The sequence below is a fragment of the Marmota marmota genome, unplaced genomic scaffold, assembly GCF_001458135.2.
Source record: "Marmota marmota marmota unplaced genomic scaffold, marMar, whole genome shotgun sequence".
Lineage (NCBI taxonomy): Eukaryota > Metazoa > Chordata > Mammalia > Rodentia > Sciuridae > Marmota > Marmota marmota.
This window is the reverse complement of record NW_026000164.1, coordinates 10,597,694-10,618,779: the sequence shown is the minus strand read 5'-3', so window position 1 is coordinate 10,618,779 and position 21,086 is coordinate 10,597,694. Positions and strand designations below refer to the sequence as shown.

Genomic DNA, 21,086 nt, shown 5'->3' with positions numbered 1-21,086 from the left:
CTCCACCACTGAGCCACAGTCACAGCCCGCTTCATAATATCTTAGCTAGTTTTTTTCTCAGGTGAACTTCAGAATTATTTTCTTATACTCTAAATAAAAATATTGGGATTTCAATCAGAGCTGTTTTAAAACCATAAAGGATTTTGTAAAGCATCAACATTTTTATAGTACTGAGTGGTTTCATTCAGGAACATGTTAGGTTTCTGCATTCTTTTCAAGTCGTTTATGTCTCTCAATAATTAAGTTTTGTAGTTTCCTTCATACCGTCCCCCTTTTTGTTACTGCTATTCTTTAATGTAATGATTAAAGTTTTTGTTGGAATTGTGATGGAAGAGCTTTCCAATATATTTCTAACAATTAATTGTTATTATGTTGGAAAGTATTGTTATCTGTGTGGTTTTCCTATATTAAGCCATCTTACGGAACTCATTAGTACGGTTGTTTGGTTTTAGTTTATTTTTTGAGTTTTCAGTCATATTATCCATATACAATAGTTTTGCACTCTCTTTTCCAGTGCCTATGATTCTTATTTGTTTCCCACCATGTTCTTGACTTCCAATTATTAAATTATAGTGGTAGAGCAAATTTGGTTGTAATTTTTGGGGAATGTTTCTATGGTTTCAATGGCCTTTCTTCTAAAGGCCACTCTGGTCTGTGTGTCCTCCTCAGATTTGTTCCTTGTCTTTCCCTGCTCTGTTGTACTACAGGGAACTGAACTCTGCAGGTTGTGTGTCCCAAGGCTCCCATGTCTGCTGGCTTCTGGCAGGGGGCAGCCAGTGAGTTATCCTGACAGAGGAAAAGGTGAAGCCAGGACATTCCTTCCCTATTCTGTGCCACAGAGAGCAATCCAGAAGCAGCTGCATGCATGTTATAGCTCCAGCTCTGGCCAGATGGGTGTCTCTGTGGTCCTAGCTTCTGTGGGTAAAACTAATCCCTGGGTTCAGGAAATACCCCTTCCCCTTTTGTGCTTCTCCAGCTAGGCTGCCCTAGCAAGAAGGCCTCTGCCCCAGACTCCACATTTTAGAGGGCCTCACATATCACAGAGATATACTAAATAACTACTGAAGAATTCATGGTTGCCTCTTATGTTGGATCCTGCATCAGAGCTGGCACACCATGGCTGTAGGCCCTGAATATCTGCTCTTCTGGCAAGTATAGTACAGGTCCAAGGGAAATGCTTTGGGACACCTCTCATCCTGAGTCCTCCAAATAAAAGACAATTGCTTGTGAATGCCATTAACTTCAGTGGGTTGCGTTGCTGCTGATCTTGGGGGTTGACACTGCTTTGGAGTGCTGAGAGGATCTGGGGGTAGAAGCACTTAGATACAAGAGAAGACAAAACAATTAACTTGTCATTCCTTCCTCCCAGATTGCTCTGCATGCAGAAGATTTTTGAATACAGAAGTATCATTTTCCAGAAGTGAAGAGTATCCATTGTCTTTCCTCCTTTTGTGTTCCAATTCACAGTTCTGGAGTTACACATAAAGTAGGGTGGCATTTCACAACCGTTGCATACAGTAACTAAGGAATGTCTTGCAATATTAAACAATTCATTTTGCTTTTACCTATAAGTGTATTTCTGGACCTAACCTGAATTTTGGCTTAAAATTTAGAAACATGCTAACACCACATATGGTACATAATTTGAATGTGTTACTAGAGATGTAGTCTCAACTTGAAACAATAGTCATGAATTTTTTTGGAAAAACGAAAAGAATTTTTTTTCTGATATATCTTAAATCTATTCATTGATTGAAACACATTTAAATTTGACCTGTTAGCCATTTTAATATACATGATGGAAAAACTGACTAAATGCTTCTAACATCATGAAATTTAATTTAGAAAAGATATAAGATGCACTAGGAGATCTAAATGAGATAACAGAAGATGCTCAAATACAGAGCAAAGTGTGAACTTCTGTGGAAAATGAAATTAATCTAGGATTTGTTCTATATATAATTCTTTGAGGTGAATTATTGCTTGCTATTAATAATGTAAATAAAAACAGACCCAAGTATGCTAATTTATCACTTGAGAATAATTTTAGAAAGATACTTAAAAGTTTAAAGAAAAAATTTAAAATAAAAATAAACTACCTATGAGAGCAAAGTGATATTTTTAAAAAATGAAATAAGAGCCAGGTACGTAATCATGTGCCTATAATCCCAGCTTCTCAGGAGGGAGGCATGAGGGTTATATGAGTCCAGGGGTTCAAGGCCAGGATAGACAATGTACAAGACCCTGTTCCAAACAATAGCACCCACAACAAAAACAAAGCAAAAACAAACAAACAAACAAAAAAGAAAATGAAGGCACCTGTAATGACTTTAAGGAAGGTTCATAATCTCAAAGTAATGTCTATAGAAATGATTTTCCAATCATTATAGATCAAGATATGGTCTTGATTGAAGAGAGCTGAGGACAAATTAAGCAATATACTCCAGTTTTGGGTTTTCTTTATTTCAGACTTGAAATATTTATAAGAACTTTAGAAATATTGTATGGATGTAGAGATAGTAAAAATAGTGATACAAGTGATAATGTTTATATAATAAAAGTGAGATATAGTATTTTCTGAATTAATAACAACTTTTCATGTGTGATTGTTATAATGCTTGAACAGAACATATAAAATTCCAAATATAAGTATTATTTTAAGAATTCTACTGACACTTCCAATGAAAGTGTTTATGCCCCAGTAAAGTTTTGCCAAGTGGAAATTAATTTTAAATAACAAAACTATATAAAAACTAAAATGTTTGTCAAAAACATCTGGCACTACCATTAACAGAATGTAAGTTATGTGAAATATTGTGATTATAACAATAGAATGAATGATTTTTTTAAAAAGTCAAGAAAAATGTCTTATGAAATATACATAATAACCTATTACCCTTATTTTATTACTCTTTGAATATTGCTGGCCTAGTAACACATAAACAGTTATAATTAATTTGGTTGACATTTTACTAACAACTATTCATACACAAAATATAACTCGATAGTTCAAAATTTTGTCATCATGAAGATATTTGTAAGGTGGAGAGATATTTTTATTTAACAGCCTGTCATTTGACCTACAACTTTTAAATATTTGGACATGGGATGGTTGTAGCTCAGTGGTAGAGCGCTTGCTTTGCATGTGTTAGACCCTGGGTTTGATCCCCAGCACCACATAAAAATAAATAAATAAAAATAAAGGGGCTGGGGATGTGGCTCAAGTGGTAGCGCGCTCGCCTGGCATGCGTGCGGCCCGGGTTCGATCCTCAGCACCACATACAAAATAAACATGTTGTATCCGCCGATAACTAAAAAATAAATATTAAAATTCTCTCTCTCTCTCTCTCTTCACTCTCTCTTTAAAAAAAAAATAAAGATATTGTGTCTATCTACAACTAAAAAAAATATTTAAAAAATGTTTGGACCTACAATATGTGGGGCCTCCTCTATGAGCTTGCACTGGTTTTTTGAATGTTGCTGGTAAGTCTGACCTCAGCCCAGGGTGGTAGTGGCTTTCTGCTGTCAACTTCCTGTTGCCTGCTTAGATTCTTGGTCTCACATTCTTCTTTCATATTACATAAATCATAATACATGTATGTTTCTTTATGCCCCTCCTTTTTTTTCTAGAATTATGGGTTGAGTAATGTCCCCTCAGAAGATATGTTAAAATCCTAACCTATAATACTTCAGAATGTGGCCTTTTTTAGAAGTAGCATTAACCAAAGGTTATGGTTTGGATGTAAGGTGTTCCCCAAAAGCTCACATGTTAGTGCAAGAAGGTTCAGAGGAGAGATGATAGGGTTGTGAGAGTCTTAACCAAATCAGTGATTTAATCCCCTGATAGGGATTAACTGAGTGTAACTGAAGTGGTAGGGTGTGGCTGGAGGAGGTGGGAATTGAGACTTGGCTTTGGTGTGTTTATTTGTATCTGGAGAGTGGAGATTCTCTGCTTCTTGATCACCATGATGTGAGCTGCTTCCCTCTGCCACACAGTTCACCATGATGTTCAGCCTCATCTCGAGCCCGGAAGAATGGAGCCGGCCTTCTCTAGACTAAGACCTCTGAAATTGTGAGCCCTAAAATAAACTTTTCCTCTTCTGTAGTTGTTGTGGTCAGATCCTTTAGTCTCAGCAGTGAAAAAGCTGACTAAAACACCACAGATGTAATTAGTTAAAATGAGGTCATTCTGTTTCAGGATAGGCCCCAATCCAATACAGTGGGTGTCTTTATGAGGAGAAGGAAATTTGGAGAACAAAGATGCACAGAGGGAAGATGATGTGAAGACATGAAAAAAGACAGTCATGGGACAACAGAGGCAGAGACTGGAGAGAAGCATCTATCTCTAAGCCAAGGAATGGCAGGAAATGCCAGTGAACTCTGAAGGTAAGATGAGACAAGGAAGTTCTTTCCCTTACAAGTTTCATGGCCCTTCCAACTTATTGATTTTGAACTTCTAGCTTCCAGAACTGTGAGACTATACATTTTTGATGTTTTACTACATGTAATTTGTGGTAGTTCGTCCTAGAAGCCCCAGGGGACAGTCCAGATGGCAACCTAAAGGTACTCTTTGTTAGCCTTTGTGTGAGAATTCTTATAGTCTGGATACCTAGAAGCACATCTACGGAGTCAAAGACATGTGTCATTTTCATTTTAGCAGCGACTACATGTTGTCTTCCAGAGTGGCCGCATAGGTTCATGTTCCTACAGAAGCACATGACAACATGCCCAGCCCAAACCTGATATTAATATATGTACATTTTTTTCTCCATCTGATGGGTAAAATCTGTATTTAAATTTTTTTATTCTACAGATTTACTAGAGAGGTTGTTTTTTTTTAATATTTAGTTTTTAGTTTTAGGTGGACACAATGTCTTTATTTTTTATGTTTATGTTGTGCTGAGGATCAAACCCAGTGCCTCATGCACACGAGGCGAGCACTGTACCACTGAGCCACAATCCCAGCCCGAGAGGCTGTTTTTAATGTTAATTTTCCATTTGAATTTTCTTTTCTGTAAATTGTCTTCTAATAAACTCTGCCTGTTTTTAGGTTGTGCTATTTGTTTTATTCCTACTAATTTGAAATATCTCTGTATGCAGGAGATGATCTTATTCACTTTAAACTCTTTCTAGTTTAGAAAGAGCTTTTAAATATCAAGCATATTTGTTGGACTTAATTGGTTGCTTTTTCAGCTTCTAGTGAGATGATCAAATGATATTTCTTTGACCTATTGATATAAGGCACCTGTAATTGTAAGAACTTTAAAAAGCAGAGCAGTTAAATATTTATGGGCGAAAGGAATGATGCCAGCATGAGGCTTTTCAGACATGTTGGAGGGTGTGTCTAGTGTGGAGGTTTGCTTTAGAAAACAGGCTGAAGACTTGGGCAGGGTCTGGTAGGGGTGTAATGGCTTGGGGCTTTGTTGTGCAGGCAGAAGGACTATGCAGAATTTTGAATAAAAGATAACTGTAGAATTTAAGGAGATTAATATGGTGGGATGGTGGCAGAAGAAGAAAATAAAAACAAGGAATAGATCCAGATGCCCAGGAACACAGTGAAAAGAGCCTTTTGCTTAAATGATCCTATGGGGGGAAAAAGAAGGAGGGAAGCTAAGCAATGTGACTAATAAGCTGAGATTTAGAAAGAAGGTCTTTGTAAAGAAAGATGTGTACCTGCTCAAGCATAGATACTAGCATGCCACAGACTTGGGGAATTGTGTTGGAAGGGTAAAAGCTCAACATCTCTTTTGGGTTACACATAACATTCAAACTGGGCAAAGTCAATTATGAAAACAACAATAAGAATATGTAGGAGGTCTTTCTCTGGGAAACTCATGTAGTATATTGATAAATGGCAAAGAGGGAGCATTCTTTATCGACTTTTATTTTGCTTCCAATTGACGATGTCAAAGAGGATTTTCAGACTGAAGGTGGAGTGTGGAGTAGAGTAAATATGGTAGATGAAGACAGTGCAGAATGAATGAGTGAACAAACTGTAGCTCAGCCTTCCTTTGCTCTAGGTGAACCAGGAAATGTAGAGAGCTTTCAATATCTCAGCCTCTGCTGGAGAACCTAGATAGACCTTGCAGAATGTGAACATTGCTTTTAAAAAAGGTACATGTGAACAAATAGAATTACTAATAAAAAAATCTAAAAGTCTAGATTTCACAAACAGCAAATCAGTCTTCTTTTTTTGAAAGTCACATTACAATTTTATTAAAAGGTTTTAGTATTGCTTTTTAAAATTTGTTCTAAGTAGTTATACATGATATCAGAATGCATTTTGATTCATTGTACACAAATGGAGCACAACTTTCCATTTCTCTGGTTGTACACGATGTAGAGTCGTACCACATGTGCAGTCATACATGTACCTAAGGTAAAGATGTTCATCTCAATCCACTATCTTTCCTACCCCCATTCCCTCTCCCCTTTCCTCCCTCCCCTTTGCCTAGTTCTTCCATTCTTCCCTAATTATGGGTCAGCATCAGCTTATCAGAAAGAACATTCAGCATTTGGTTTTTTGAGATTGGCTTAGCATGATATTCTCTAACTCCATTCATTTACCAGCAAATGCCATAATTTCACCATTCTTTATGGCTGAGTAATATTCCATTGTATATATGTACCATAATTTTTTATCCATTCATCTATTGAAGGGCATCTAGGTTGCTTCCATAGTTTAGCAATTGTGAATTGTGTTACTATAAAAATTGAAGTGGCTGGGTTACTATAGTATGCTGTTTTTAAGTCTTTTGGGTACAAACCAAGGAGTGGGATAGCTAGGTCAAATAGTGGTTCTATTCCAGTTTTCTCAGGAATTCTCCATACTGCTTTCCAGATTGGTTGCACCAATTTGCAGCCCCACCAGCAAGGTATAAGTGTACCTTTTCCCCCACATCCTCGCCCACACTTATTGTTGCTTGTATTATTGATAACTGCCATTCTGACTAGCATGTGATGAAATCTTAGAGTGGTTTTGATTTGTATTTCTCTAATTACTAGAGATATTGAACATTTTTTCACATATTTTTTGACTGATTGTATATCTTCTTCTGAGAATTGTCTGTTTAGCACCTTAGCCCATTTATTGTTTGTTTTTTCTGGTGTTTTTTTGAGTTCTTCATATACCAGATCAGTGATCTTAATGCCATTTTGGGACAAGATTCTAAGATGCATACAAAGGGCATGACTGTGGGCTTCCAGAAGAGGAAGACAGGATCATCAGAACTCTACATGGGTCATGTATAAATGAGACAGACTGATCAAATTTTCTTCTTCATGGATTCACATGACTTGAGATGGAGGAGGTATTAACTAAAAGGACCACAGGAGGTATCACAAACCATAGACAAGCTAGCAGAAGGCATCGATGAGCAAGGGGCATCTGACATGGAGGAAAGAAGACTTTGATGGCTAATGTCAAGTATCAGAAGGAATATTCTATGGAAGATGAATCAATGTCATCTGAGAGTAAAAATAAGGTCAATGGGTAGGAGTTACAGGGACCTAGAATAAGGCTCAGTATGAGGAAGAGCTATCTAACTACCATCCACACTGTCTGACAGTGGAGTGGGCCACTTGCTGATAGAGTGAATTTCTCATCTCTTCAAGTATGCAAGCAGAAGCTGGCCATTCACTTTTTGGGAAATGTTCAGAGAGAGAATTATGCATTATTGTATGTCAGACTCCAAAGTCTCTTCTGATTCTGAGATTTTATGATCTAGGACAGTGTTGGTGTCAGTGGGAAGGAATGGCTTAGAAACATGGAGACAGTGAAGCTGTAATAACAGGGTGGAAGGAAATGGAAGAAAAGAGAGGGCAGAAACCTAGATCAGTCAATTGAAAAAAGAACCATGCATTCCTATAGTATAGAGCAAGTGTTACTAGCACAAGGGCAAGCTTCCTCAGGGAGTTCCCTGTCCAGGTTCTTGGCATCCCAAGCAAAGAATGGAGTAAACTTGAAAGAAAACACTCTGAGAGAGCAGAGTGGGATGAGCTGCAGAGTAGCTCAAGGCCAGGTCCACATAGTACAGCTCACTACTATTGGACTGTGTTAGTACTCCCCCTTCTCGTCTGAGTGGATGTGGGGTTGATTGGCACATTGAATGATAGCTGAATTTAACACAATTTCTTCTCTATTACACATGATTAACCCTCCCCCAAAGCACAGAGGGGGAGCAAATCACAGTGTTAATGATAAGTTAAATGTCAAGTAGCTGCAAGTTAACTTAGGTCAGTCCCTTGGGCTATTGCACATGCAGAAGATAGGGGACTTTTTCTTCATGGTCTGAAATTCCCCTTGTGGTCTTCTAGCTTCCTCCCTTTACCTCCAGATGACTCAGTTTCCCTTGTCAGGAAGGAGCTTGGTAGATTATCGGATGGGGATTGAGGGCCTTGGGGGGGGGGCTGAGAGTCCTAAAGGGCAGTCCCTTCCCTGTGCCCTATCTCCTAACAGAAGGATCTACCATCTTCTGAGCCCCAAAGACCAAGATCATCCCCAAATGGTATAAGGCTGGCCACAAATAATTGCACTTCAAAGGAGATCTCGATTAACATCATTCACAGGATTTTCAGGATTTCACCAAGGACAAAAACTGGAATGTTAGTGATGTTTGAAAAGAGGAGAGCAATGTCCCTCTAGATCCCTTTTCCATGCAAAGACTGAAACACAAGCCTGCTGAGATCCATGGGTGAGAGCACAAGGCATATCCTTGGAAGCAGGCCTAAGGTACAGGCCAGAGGGAAGTTAAAAAGCAAGACCAAGAAAGGGTGAACTGACCACTGAGGGAGGAAAGTCAGTGACAAATGAGCAGGTATTCCTACTCTGAGTAGGCACTGCCTGGCCTGCTTGCTGAAGGTCTCAGAAGCTGGTTCTAAGGATGCGGGGAGAGTCGGGAACCAGAAGACTGAGGTTGTAATGCTGACTGGGTGGAATTTCCCAAGTGACCTTGTAGGTGTCATTTCACCCCTCTTCTTCTTTCCTGTTATGGTATGCAGGTTCCCTCATACCTTAAAAATGCCCTGGGCTTTAGGGAGGAAAACAGCTTCAGAAATTTACGATGGCCTCATGTGTTCCCAGTGTGTGCGCTGTGGTTCACTATTTTCAGGGCCAGGGCAGGGGGTGGAAGAATTGGTAAGAGGAGATAGAAACGAAGGTGAGAAGACACTGTGGCCAAAGTCACTTGGCTTTGCAGTGACATCCTAGGGAACCTCAAGGGTGAGGACTGGCACAGGGCACGTGTCTGGCACCCAAGAACCCAGCAGCATCCTCAGGCTCTGCTGTCCCTTCAGTAAATCCCATTGCAGAATTCGGGAGCGAAAAGCAAGGCACGCCCCTCCCCCACTAGATGGCACTGAAACGCCTTGTTCGCGATTTTTAAAATGCAGGGAGCAGGGGGAAAAAAAAGACAAAAAGAATATGGTGGAGGTGTGCTCATTTTGACTTGCAATCCCCGTTGTGCAAAGCAGGCTGCCTGGCACTCTCTTTCCCCCAGGACAGCTCTTTACTCGGCAGTGCGGGACCTTGGCTTTGGAGTGTGAAAAAGAATGGTGAGCGTTAAGAGTGAAAACCCCAGTATCTGGAGCTGGAGGGAGGCTCCCAGCCTTTGCGGCTTGGTCTCACGTGAGCGAAGAAGGGGGCGGGGGGGGGGGTTGGGATGAAACGGGCTTGCCTGAGGGCCACCCGATCAAGGTCTGGGGTCCAGCATTACCTCCCAGTGCCCCTGCAGAACCCAGACCCAGCTGTCACTCTCAGAAAATGACACACCCTGCATCGAGATTGCCTTTAACCCTGCCTCCCCTCAAAGCACAAGCCCCCCAACATTTTCAAAATATTTTCTAACCGTCCCCTCTTATTAAAATTCTTTTTCTGGTTTTGAAAGTACAGATCAAATTTCTTCTTTCTTTTCCTGCGAGGAAGGAGGGCAGGTGTAGGTGTGTGTGTGTTGGGGTTCGGGGCGCTAGCTTGGGGCTGGACTGGGGCTGGGCGGTGAACCCGGCGGTCACTCTTTGCTCAGCTCTGGGTGGAAACGCCTGTAGCTAGCAAGGTAGTGCCTGTGGCTTCCCAGGAGAAGACAACGATCAAAGGCAAACCAGCTATTGAAACCTGGACGCAGGAGCTTGCCCAGCTCCTATAAAAGCCGATTCTGCAATAGGCAGTCTTTTCTTCAAAGAACTGTGTTGGATTTGAAGGAATTTTCCATGGTTCAAAAGAGCATCCCTAAATTTATAATATACATGTAAACATGCTACATGCCACACATATGTATATGTGCATACATATGGAAGTGGTTGGGCACATACCTACCTAGACACCATTGACTTGCCTGGTCAAAGAATAAGGCTTAGACATTTCGTGCCTGGGAAATGGTGCAGTTTATCTTTAAGAAGGCTAGAAAAATAAGAGATGAGGCTCACGTTGCACGGATGACATCACTAGCTTTTGGCTGCGCGCTCCGTGTTCTCGTCTGTGGGTTTTAGCCAAGGCTGCAGCGCCCGGCGCCCGAGCAAGCGAGCGCAGCAGCGGCTTCCTCCGGCGCCCACACCCGGGCGATGCTATTTCTCAAGCCCCCGGGGCGCAGTCAGGGATCCGAGCCTGGGAGGCCTTGGAGCAGCAGCCGCTAGAGCAGGAAGCTGGGAGGGGAAGACCAGCGACCCAGCCTCCCTCCCCCACCCCCCGCCCCATTCACCTCCGCGACCATCGTGCGTCTGGAGCCTGATTGCTGGACGCTGAGGCTTGGACTGGATTCTGTGCACGCTTGCGAGTGAGCCGGCATGTCGGCGTCTGAGTGGGCTGCGAAGAAAATGGTGCAATCTGAGAGCGGCTGACCCTAGTTGGACAGAGCAGACGCGGTGCTAGAGTACCAGGGCTCAGGTGGCAGAAGGGGGCGGGTTGTTTTGAGGAGCCGGGACCAGGTTTTCCTCCGTGCCTGCAGCAATTTCTGTGCACCTGGGCAGCTCGCTCCGGGGATGCGGGAAGCCAGATGAAGTGAGGCAGAGGAGGGTCTGGAAGCATTCGGTGGACATTCCAAGGAGAAAACCTCGCTGGAGAGAGCAGCAAGACGCCCCGGGGGCTAGCTGAGGGGCTGACAGCGCGCAGCGACTGCGCGACCCTGTCCATGGTGTTGAAGGCGCTGTGCGCCGAGCTCCGAGCGCCCGGCGCTGCTCGCCCAGCGCTGTGCGCCCTCCTCTGCGCAGCCCGCCCCCCGCTCCAGTCAGCTACCGCCCAGTCTCCGCAAACCCCAGGCCAGAACTCGTCCCGTAACGCCTCTCGGGTGTCCACGCCGTCCGCTGGAGGGGACGCCTGAATGGCGAGGCCAGAGGCAGGCAACACGGGAGCTCGAGGGGAAAGGTGGGCAGAGACCGTGCGTCCGTGGGAAGCCCGCTTCTGAGAGCCCCGCGTGGGCCGAAGGAACAAGGACCTGCTGGTGACCAGGGAATCGGATTTTNTGTCCTTGGCATCTGGAGGTTTCCTTCGCCAGGCGGCCACATCGGGGATGTTTCAATTCATCCTGTCGACTAGTGGCTCCTCTTGACAGCACCCACCCTCATCTTCCCCAGAAATCAGGAGAGTCGGTCCGGTCTCTACGTTGCACAAAGAAATCCCAGCAAGCTCCACCGCAGTTGCGGACACTTGGCATTTAGTTTCCCGGCCGAGGGCAGTGGCGCCCGAAACTCGGCTGAGCGCCGAGGCAGCCGCCTTGGAGCAGTAGCTTTCTGCGCTGCGGGGAGGGGGCGGGAAGCGGCTGTGTGGAGTTCGCCGCCGCTTGAGGCTGCACCTGCCCCGGAGGATGCCCAGGAGCCCGCAGGAGTCTCGCCGGATCAGAACTTTTTAGGCTGCCCGCCCCCATCCCCGCAGTCCCCGGGCCGTGCACCGGTAGGCAGGGGCCGAGGGGGCGCCGCGGCGCGAGTCCCCCTCTTGTCCCCATCCCCCAGCTCGGCCGCCCGCCGCTTTGTTCCGGGCGCGCGGAGGGAAGGCGAGGCTGCGGCGGATCATGCCCATGGTGTAGCCGCGAAGCGGAGGCATGGCTGCCGGAAGGTTACTGCTCTACACGGGCCTCTCGCTAGCGCTCTGCGCCCTGGGCATGCTGGCTGTGGCCATCTGCTCCGACCACTGGTACGAGACCGACGCTAGGAAGCACAGGGACAGGTGCAAGGCCTTCAATACTCGCCGGGTTGACCCTGGCTTTATTTACAACAACAACAACAACTTGCCGCTCCGGGCCAGCCGCTCACGCCTGGACCGCTGGGAGGGCAAACTCCTCCGGGCCCGGAATCGCCGGCAGCTCTTCGCCATGAGCCCCGCGGACGAGTGCAGCCGACAGTACAACTCCACCAACATGGGCCTCTGGAGGAAGTGCCACCGGCAGGGCTTCGACCCGGAGATCGCTGCCCTCATTCGGAAAGGTAAGCGGGAGGCGCGAGGCGTGGCGCTGCAGAGAGCCTGGCGCCTCTGGGTAGGCCCTGCAGCCCCTGGCCTCTGCTCCCGGCCACCAGCTGTCCATTTACCCAGGCCTGTCTGCACTTCCGAGTGCCCGAACTTACCTTCCCATAGATGGTAATGGAAAGCGGTGGAGGCTTCTTGTCTTGCTCTTGTGTGTCCAGATTCGCGTGAGATCTCATGGTCCAGGGTTGTTATCCAGGATAACGCTTCATTAGTCTCCGAGAGGGAAGGGAATCTATATCGTTGTTCTTTGAAGAAGCCCTTCTTCTAAGACTGATATGTCCGTGTAATAGACTCGGATTCTTCATCTTTTAGATGTCGAACTGATCCAAACAAGGAAAACAGAGGGAAAAATCATTGGTCATATAAACATCAATACATCACCAACCTTTGTGTATAGCATTTCAAAACCTGTTGGCCGGGTAGTAGCATGTCACAATTAAAAAAATTTCTCCTTTTGAAAAAGTGGTTGACAAAAAAGTGAGTTATGTGCAATAAATATCAGCAGGGTTTAATAAGCACAACAAAAGTAATACCAAAGTTGGAATTTCAGAGAAAAAAATGTGGTTTTCAGAGGACTTACATGAAAAATATACAAAGTACACGAAAACAGAAAACAAGCTGCATTTGCTAATGATAACATTTTATTCAACACATTAACATGATAACATAAACGAAAAATTCTCCTTATTTGATGCAACTTGTAAATCTTGTATGATTTATATGTCATGAACCATCCTGTACCATCACCCCACTGAAATATTCTTTGGATGTGATGTGTGTTAATATTGATCTGAAGAAATATCAGGGCTGCAGCCTGAGAAGATATGCAGATTTTGTGAGTCATGCCCCCTCCTCAATATTTCATTGACTTCAACTACTAATATTGATACTAAGGTGACAATGATGCTATTATTTGCAAGATGCTTTGAGCCCAGGACATAAAGCAGTTCTTAATGTATCCTATCATAATGCTGTTGAGGTTACTGATGTTTTAAAATAGCATTTGTAAGAACCAATGTTCTTTGATTTACAAAAGTGTTGAAACATTAGAAAAAAATAATTTAAAAAGTCAATTATTTGAGAAATACAGGCAGTGGGTACAGTCTAGGAGACCAGTTCACATTTAGGAGGTGAGGTGGGTTCAGAGAGAGAATCCATCTTGGTGTTTGCTTTGTAGCTTCTTTAGAATGACTAGGGATTTCAGCTGATTTAGTTATGGGTGTGTTCATACTACAGATATCCTATCTGCTTCATGACCAGGTTCTTATTAGAGCCAGGTGACCCATTTGGAGCTCTACAACTTTATAAAGATGTACAGGATGTTAGGGGATTTCAGAAGAGAGCAACTTGGGCTTGGATTGAGAAAGTAGGAAAACGAGGAAGGAGGTAGAGTTGTTTTTGACAACGGGTGACAGTTTTCAGATTTCTTAAGTGTTATTTTATCTGTTCTTTTTGCTTTCTTCAAAATGGAAATAGCAGGAAGTTAGCTGAAACATGGGGAGAATTCATGTTAATAATGACTGGCAAATACTGGCAGGATATTCTTGAACACCTTCTAGAACAAGACAGATATCCTTCTTTCTGGCATGAGTTAACTCCACTTAGAGACAAGGGGATGGAATTTATGGCTTCTGGTGGTTCCATCCAGGGCTCTGATTCTGTGTTACTCTGCCTGGCAATCTGACTAGAAAGGTTGACTTGGTCTGTGCACCAGAGGGATTGGTTACCATAGTGACATGTTCTTCCGGTGAAGCTGGAAACACAGTGACAGGGAAAGGGATAGGGGAAGAATGTACAACATTTTGACTCTGTATCAACTGATTTTTAATTGCAGCAACAGAAAATGGACACCCACAGCAGGGGGATTGAATACACTGATACCTAGGGTTGGCAGGGCATTGTATTTCACTTGAACTAATGGAAATGCTGTTCCCATCACCTCAAATACAGCAATCACTGTCAGCTTCAAGCACCTGCTTACCATGGCTGTTTCTGTCCATTTGACATTCTTGTTAGGTATTATTGAGATAGATGGCATGCCAGCCTTACAAATTGTGAGAGATTTGAGGTCACTATCTTCATTTTTAACCTTAAAGCATCATCTTTGAAAACCAGATCTGCCTTTTCCAAGTAGCAATAATACATTTTGGAAATAAGTGCATTTTATATTAGAATACACTGGCAATTCCAATAAAATGTAGAACATAATTTTTAGACTTAATCAGTGTTTTTTTCCTAGGTGAGCAGATTTTATAAGGAAGTTAAAAAAAGAAATTGATGTCCCTATATTTGAATTTAGGACATCTTATCTCACATTATTCATCAGGATCCTCAGAAGATATCTTTGGCTTTTGTCTTTTTGAAACACATTCTATTAAGATTCTGGGAGATCTGTTTTGGGCAAGGGAAAAGGAAAACCAGAAAAAAGATTATTTAAAATCTACTAATATTATGGGAAAATGTAAGATTTATCTAAATGATCGTACAGCCCTGAGTCATTTATTAAATCATCATTCATTACATTCAAAAGTACCATTTGTGCATTTTAAAAAGAAAATGAAACTGCCAAATTAATAAAACAAAAGTCAAATTTATATCTACTTTGAAGATATGGTCCTTTGGATTCATATTCTTCCTGAAATCCATTTTCTTCAATGCCTGCTGCTATTGCTGTGCCCACAAGCATGCATGTATCTGTTCACTGTGTACTTCCTTGTTTGCATTACTGAACGGTACCTTCCTGGAGGGCAGGAAGAATAGACATTTGTAAGATATATTTAACACATGCTTGATATTTGGGAATTATACAAACAAGGCTTACAGCAATGTATTCACCAAGAGCTGACTCTATAGGAATAATTGTGTGGGAATCCAAATAAAAAATTAGTTGGAAAATCATGAGTTTAAAAGTGTGGCTATTGGGCCAGATAACATTACAAAAGATGCATGGTGATACCCTTTAGGAAGATTTCTTGAGTAAAATCTTTGTCAAGAAATTAGGAGAACACACAATTCCTTTTGGATAACATGTCATTGGATGGACACACATCACCCAAAGTCATTATTTTTCATGTTAAAAAGGATTTTAATTATTTCCTTCTTGGAGGTAGGATTGGATGGGGGGGTGGTGCAGCAAAGATAGATTATTTTAAATTCCCATGACCATGACCATGGAGAGTCTTAAATGAGATCCTCTTTGTTTGCTTCTGAACCTCTTCCCTGTCTCCCTGAAAAGTCACCTTAGCCACTGGGGACAGATCAATGGCAAGATCAGTTTCTGAAATCCAAGAGATTTACATCAGAAGCAGCAGCTAGGCCTGGGGTTGTGGCTCAGTGGCAGAGCATGTGCCTAGCATGTGTGAGGCCCTGGGTTCGATTCTCAGCACCACTTAAAGATAAATAAATAGAGGTATTGTGTCTATCTACAACTAAAAAATATTTTTAAAAAAGAAGGAGGAGCTATTGGTAGGATTTTGTGCTAGGGAACATCTATATTCTTGGTTTCTACTGAACTACTATGTTGATAGGGTTTGAGTTAAGTAGACCCTTAACTATTGCTCTAAGAACTTTTTATTAGTATGAAGATTTGCCTTTTAATAAATATTGGCCCAAGTAACCATAAAGTGGTTGTCAATTCTCAGAAAATTATTTTCATAGGACATTATGCATGATCAAAAATGAATAATGTTGTCGGCAAACACATACTATGTATTGTATTATATGATTTATTATATGATGGCTGGGCCCACACATGACCAGGATGGAGGGATAAATAAGACCTGCCTTCAAAATTAGTGTAAATCCTTGGTGTCACAGAAAACAAATTACAGCTACAGGATAATGAGAATAGTAACAGAAATGGATTCAGAGAAATACAGAGGAGGCAATGGTGGATTGTGGCAGCAGTGGGCTGAGATAGGGAGGTTAGGGAAAGTTGTCCCAAGGAACGAAATCTAAATGAGATTTTGATGAAATTTGCAGTTGGATAGGGAGAGCATTTAAGGCAAAGGGGCTGGCGTCTGCAGAGCCATGGAGGTATGAAACAGCAGTTTGGCCTTGCAAGAGTTGATTCTGTGGGGAGGGAGAGGAGCAGAAGAGGAGCTAGAGAACAGACAAGGACCCAGTCAAGGAGCTTATATATCAAACCCCCTGTAGCTGTGCTGCTCAGTAGGGTAGCCAGTAGCCCTATGTGGCTAATTAAAATTAAAATAACCAAAATTAAGGAAAATTTAAGAATTCCTTTCCTGGTTGTGTTGGCCACATTACAACTACATAATAGGTACATGTGGCTAGTGGCTGTTGTATTGGACAGTGCAGATTACAGTGAGCATTTACAGTAGATTCCATGCCACATGGAGTCTAAAGCCTCTAAAAAGAACAAGCACATTCTTTGTTTCACATGAGAACACTTGCATGGTAATTTGGGCTTAAAATTCAGTTTATTATTTTATACTTTAGGAAAAAACTGCTTCTGGAATGTTTGCAGAAGGTTTTTAGTTCATGGTCATTTATCCTAAATCTGTATTTTATTAATTTTCCATAATTGACTCACAGAATTCTCACATATTTCTCTCTTCTTTGCCTTTCCCTGATTCCATTAAAAACAACTCACTATCATGGCCACTCATGAGGCTGTGGGGCAGGAGGGTCACAGGTCAAGCCTGGCCTGCAAGACTCAGCCCAGACCCTATTTCAAAATTTAAAAATGGAAGAGTCTTAATTCTAAATTAAGGCAATTAGAGTGGCTTACACACCTTGTTTTGAGCTCCATGGAGAGAAGCTCTTATACATTTTGTCATATAATTTTTGGGTATTTACTTTGCTCACTGTAGTAGATGCTCAAGTTTTATAGACATGAAGGAAATAGTCACTATTCAACAGTTATTTATTGAGGGCCTATGGGCTGGCCATCGGTGCAGTGTTGGATAAAATGGAGAAGCTTACATTCTGGGTGGGGGTATGGGAAAGACAATAAATTCTTATTTGTGGAATAAAAATAAGATCTAATAAAACTAATCAAGGTGGTGGAAAAAAGAGGGGGAAAGCCTTCCATAGACTGGAGAGGGTTTTATACATTCCCAGAGGCCAGGAACAGTTTTACTTCTAAAACTTGTGGGTCTCTGTATTTATTAGGTCCTGAAACACTGTTTTCTGATTGATTAAAAATCTGGAACCCCAGACATACCTGTTCACAAATAAACCCATGTAAACACACATGGTCTTCTACACATGACATACACCCCTATGCCTACATGTTAATTGGGTGCTGATATGCTATGAGTGTACACACTGTTGTCCTCAATCAGCCTAAAACACAGTGTACCAGGGAGGCCTGATGATTAATAGAGCTCTGGAACAGAGTGCAGAGCTCTTTCTTAGGTGTCCAGGAGAACAGAGGTATAGTTCATCCTTGACCTAAGGGAGCTTATACTCTGGCTCAGTTTCCCAAAGTGGTGGTTGTGTGTGAGTGGATGGGGCTCTTTCTCAGGAGGTCATATTTGTATCAACTGTATCAGGAAACAACTGGTCAGGGAATGCAGGGGTGAGCTCTTTTTATTGAGTCAACAAAGTCAAGGGCCATATTTCTATTCCAGAAGGTCAGTTTACTTATTCTTTTATTGTAGAGTTGGTGAGGATCAATTAGAGGATCGATCTGTATTATTCCACTTTGGATTGTCAGTTAAAAAATACTTTTCCCTTCTCCACTTTTAGTAGATAGTTTGTCAGAATGCTAAACGGAGTCTGGTTAGTTTGACTCTGCACACACGTCACCACCACCAAAACCACCTATCCACTCTAGGTGTTAGACATTAGAATCATAAATGTTTATTTAAATGCAGATACGTTTCAAACTTATTGCTCCAAGAAATATGCAGAGAAAGGAGGAAGTGTGTGAACAGAAGGGAAACTCATTCTTTAAAAAAATTTTTTTTTAAGTTGTCGATGGACCTTTATTATTTATTTATTTATACGCAGTGCTGAGAATCGAACCCAGTGTCTCACACATGCTAGGCAAGTAAGTGCTCTACCACTGAGCCACAACCCCAGTCCCAGGAAACTTATTCTTATGCCTTCATTGGACATCTGTTGGTTTTGAGAGACTGCATACATTCTTAAATACGACTTTGTTTCCTCATATGTAAATATGAGTTTGGATTCTGGAACCTCCAAGTCCTTTCATGCTCTAACATGTGATAAGAAAGTTAAATTTAGGTGCAGAATAAATAATAGGAGGGGCTATGGATGTGGCTCAAGTGGTAGCACGCTCGCCTGGCATGTGTGTGGCCCGGGTTCGATTCTCAGCCCCACATACAAACAAAGATGTTGTGTCCACCGAAAACTAAATAAATAAATAAATAAATTCTCTCTCTCTAAAAAAAAAATTAAAAAAAGAATAAATAATAGGAACATGGTTGCGAGAGCGTATAAAGAGGGAAATGGGAAGATGGGGGAGGGGAAGAGAGAGTGCAACAAATAGAAAGAGAAAGAGATTTCTAGATGGATCATCCCCAGGCACTAATTTGAAATAGGAAAAGGTGGAAAACCAAGCAGCTAATTTCTTACCATTGTACAATCATGTGAAAAATTACCCTTTTCTATTTCTAATGACTTGAAATGCTATTTTGCAGATTTGGGGTTGAAAATCTAAAAAACTAATAGAGAAAGATGGTGACAGCTGCCCAACAACGTGAATGTACTTGATGCCACTGAACTGCACGTTTCAAATGGTTAAGACAGAAGATCTGATGTTTGTCTGTTTCACCTGTGTTAGTCAGCTTTCTGTTATTGAAACAAAAATACTTGAACATTCGAGTTTTTTCTTTTTATAAATTAAACATTTTTTTGAGGTGCTGGAAATTGAACCCAGGCCCTCATGCATGGTAGGCAAGCACTCTACCACTGAGCTGTGCCCCATATTAAACAACCTGAAAAACAAGTAGACGTGTTGACTAAATTCCTTGGATCATTTAAAAATCATTGAATGATTTAAACTTAAAGGAAGAATGGTTTATTCTGGTTCACAGTTTTGGAGGTTTCAGTGCATGGTCAGTGTATCAGTCAGCTTTTCATCACCGTGACCAAAGTATCTGACAAGGACAACTGAGAAGGAGAGATTTCCTTTGGCTCTGATTTCAGAGGTTCAGTTCATGGTTGCCTAACTCCACTGCTCTGTGCTCCAGGTGAGGCCGAACATCATGAAGAAGGTGGAGGAAAGCTGCTTAGCTCATAGCAGCCTGGAAGCAGAGTGAGAGAGAAGGGGCGGGGGACTAGACACATTTTTCCAGCGCATGACCCTATTGACTTCCTTCCTCCAGCTAGGTCCCACCTCCCAGTGGTCTCTTCATCTGTCAGTGGAACAATTCAGCAAATGATGAGGTCAGAGCCCTAATCATTGCCTAAAAGCCACACGTCTAGGCCTTGCTGTATTGGTGACCATGCTTCCAACACATGAGTTTTGGGGGATAATCCAGATCCAAACCATAAGAGTTGATTGCTCCTGACCATAAGAGTCAGTAAGGTAGCACATCATGGTGGGAGCCTGTGGCAGAGAAAACTTCTCACCTTCTAGATGACAGAAAGCAAATAAGAGGGAAAGAGGAGGGGCAGGGGTCATAAGCACCCCTCAGGGACACTCCCCCAATGACTTAACTCCTTTTAAAGACCACCTAATAATTCTACCACCTTCCAACAGTGTCCTGAGGTAGGGACCAAGCCTTTGCTACATGGGCTTTTGGGGGACATTCAAGATACAGACTATGGCATCCTTCAATTAATAAAATAAATAAAGAAAGAAATTAAAACAAGGAATTGGATCTGTTCTGTATATAGATACTTCATAGCCAAGGCTTTTCACTCATTTAGCACCTATTTTGTGTGAGACAGTAGGCCAAGTATGCTTGGGACACAGAAGTTAATGAAATAGACAAAATTCCTGCTCTTATATGGCTTACATTTAAACATTTTTGAGCACTAGATTTTTCTTTTTCTAAACAAAAAATTGTTTTGAGGTGCTGGGGATTAAACCTATGGCCTCATGCATGGTAGGAAGCACTCTGTCATTGAGCTGGGCCTCCATCCCTAAGCAAGACTTTTAAAGAGCACCAATATGCAAAACAAGTAGAAGTAAAGAATAATTTCCTTGGGTCATTTTAAAATCACTGAATGATACAGAACATTTCACTGTACTTATTCTATAAATATCTTTTGAACAGCAACTATGCCATGTACATAACCTGGAGTGGAGGATCTTGAGTGAAATTCATAGGTCCTGTCCTCCAGGAGCTAAAAAAAGGAGAAGGCATGTGAGTAGACAACAAATACAAGCCCCATGGTTCTATGAGAGATTTATGTGTTGGGGGCTCAGGCAATGGGGTGCCATTTCAGAACAGTGTGGGCAGGCTTTGCAAACATGAGATCCTAAGATATTCTTAAACATCTGTGGATTAATAGGGTGAAATCATAATGCCATTTAAAAATTACTAACTGATTCTGACCAGGTAATTCTTGTTTAGTCTTTCATCCTTCTTCCTTATACCCAGGTTCCTTGACATTTCTCTTAAGAGACAGTTATTGCTACCAGCTCTTTATAAATTATATCAGAATCCAGGCATGGTGGTGCATGCCTGTAATGCAGTGG

At 42.1% G+C, this 21,086-nt stretch overlaps 1 protein-coding gene across 1 annotated transcript in view; it reads left to right on the top strand.

Moving 5' to 3' along the window:
• Window positions 1-11,447: 11,447 nt before the first annotated feature.
• Window positions 11,448-21,086, top strand: part of Tmem178b (transmembrane protein 178B) — a 349,770-nt gene continuing 340,131 nt past the window's right edge. Inside the window, exon 1 of the mRNA XM_048786815.1 lies at window positions 11,448-12,408. Coding sequence (XP_048642772.1) covers window positions 12,027-12,408 — 382 coding nt within the window. The 5' untranslated portion in view covers window positions 11,448-12,026. The remainder of the gene's footprint in view (window positions 12,409-21,086) is intronic.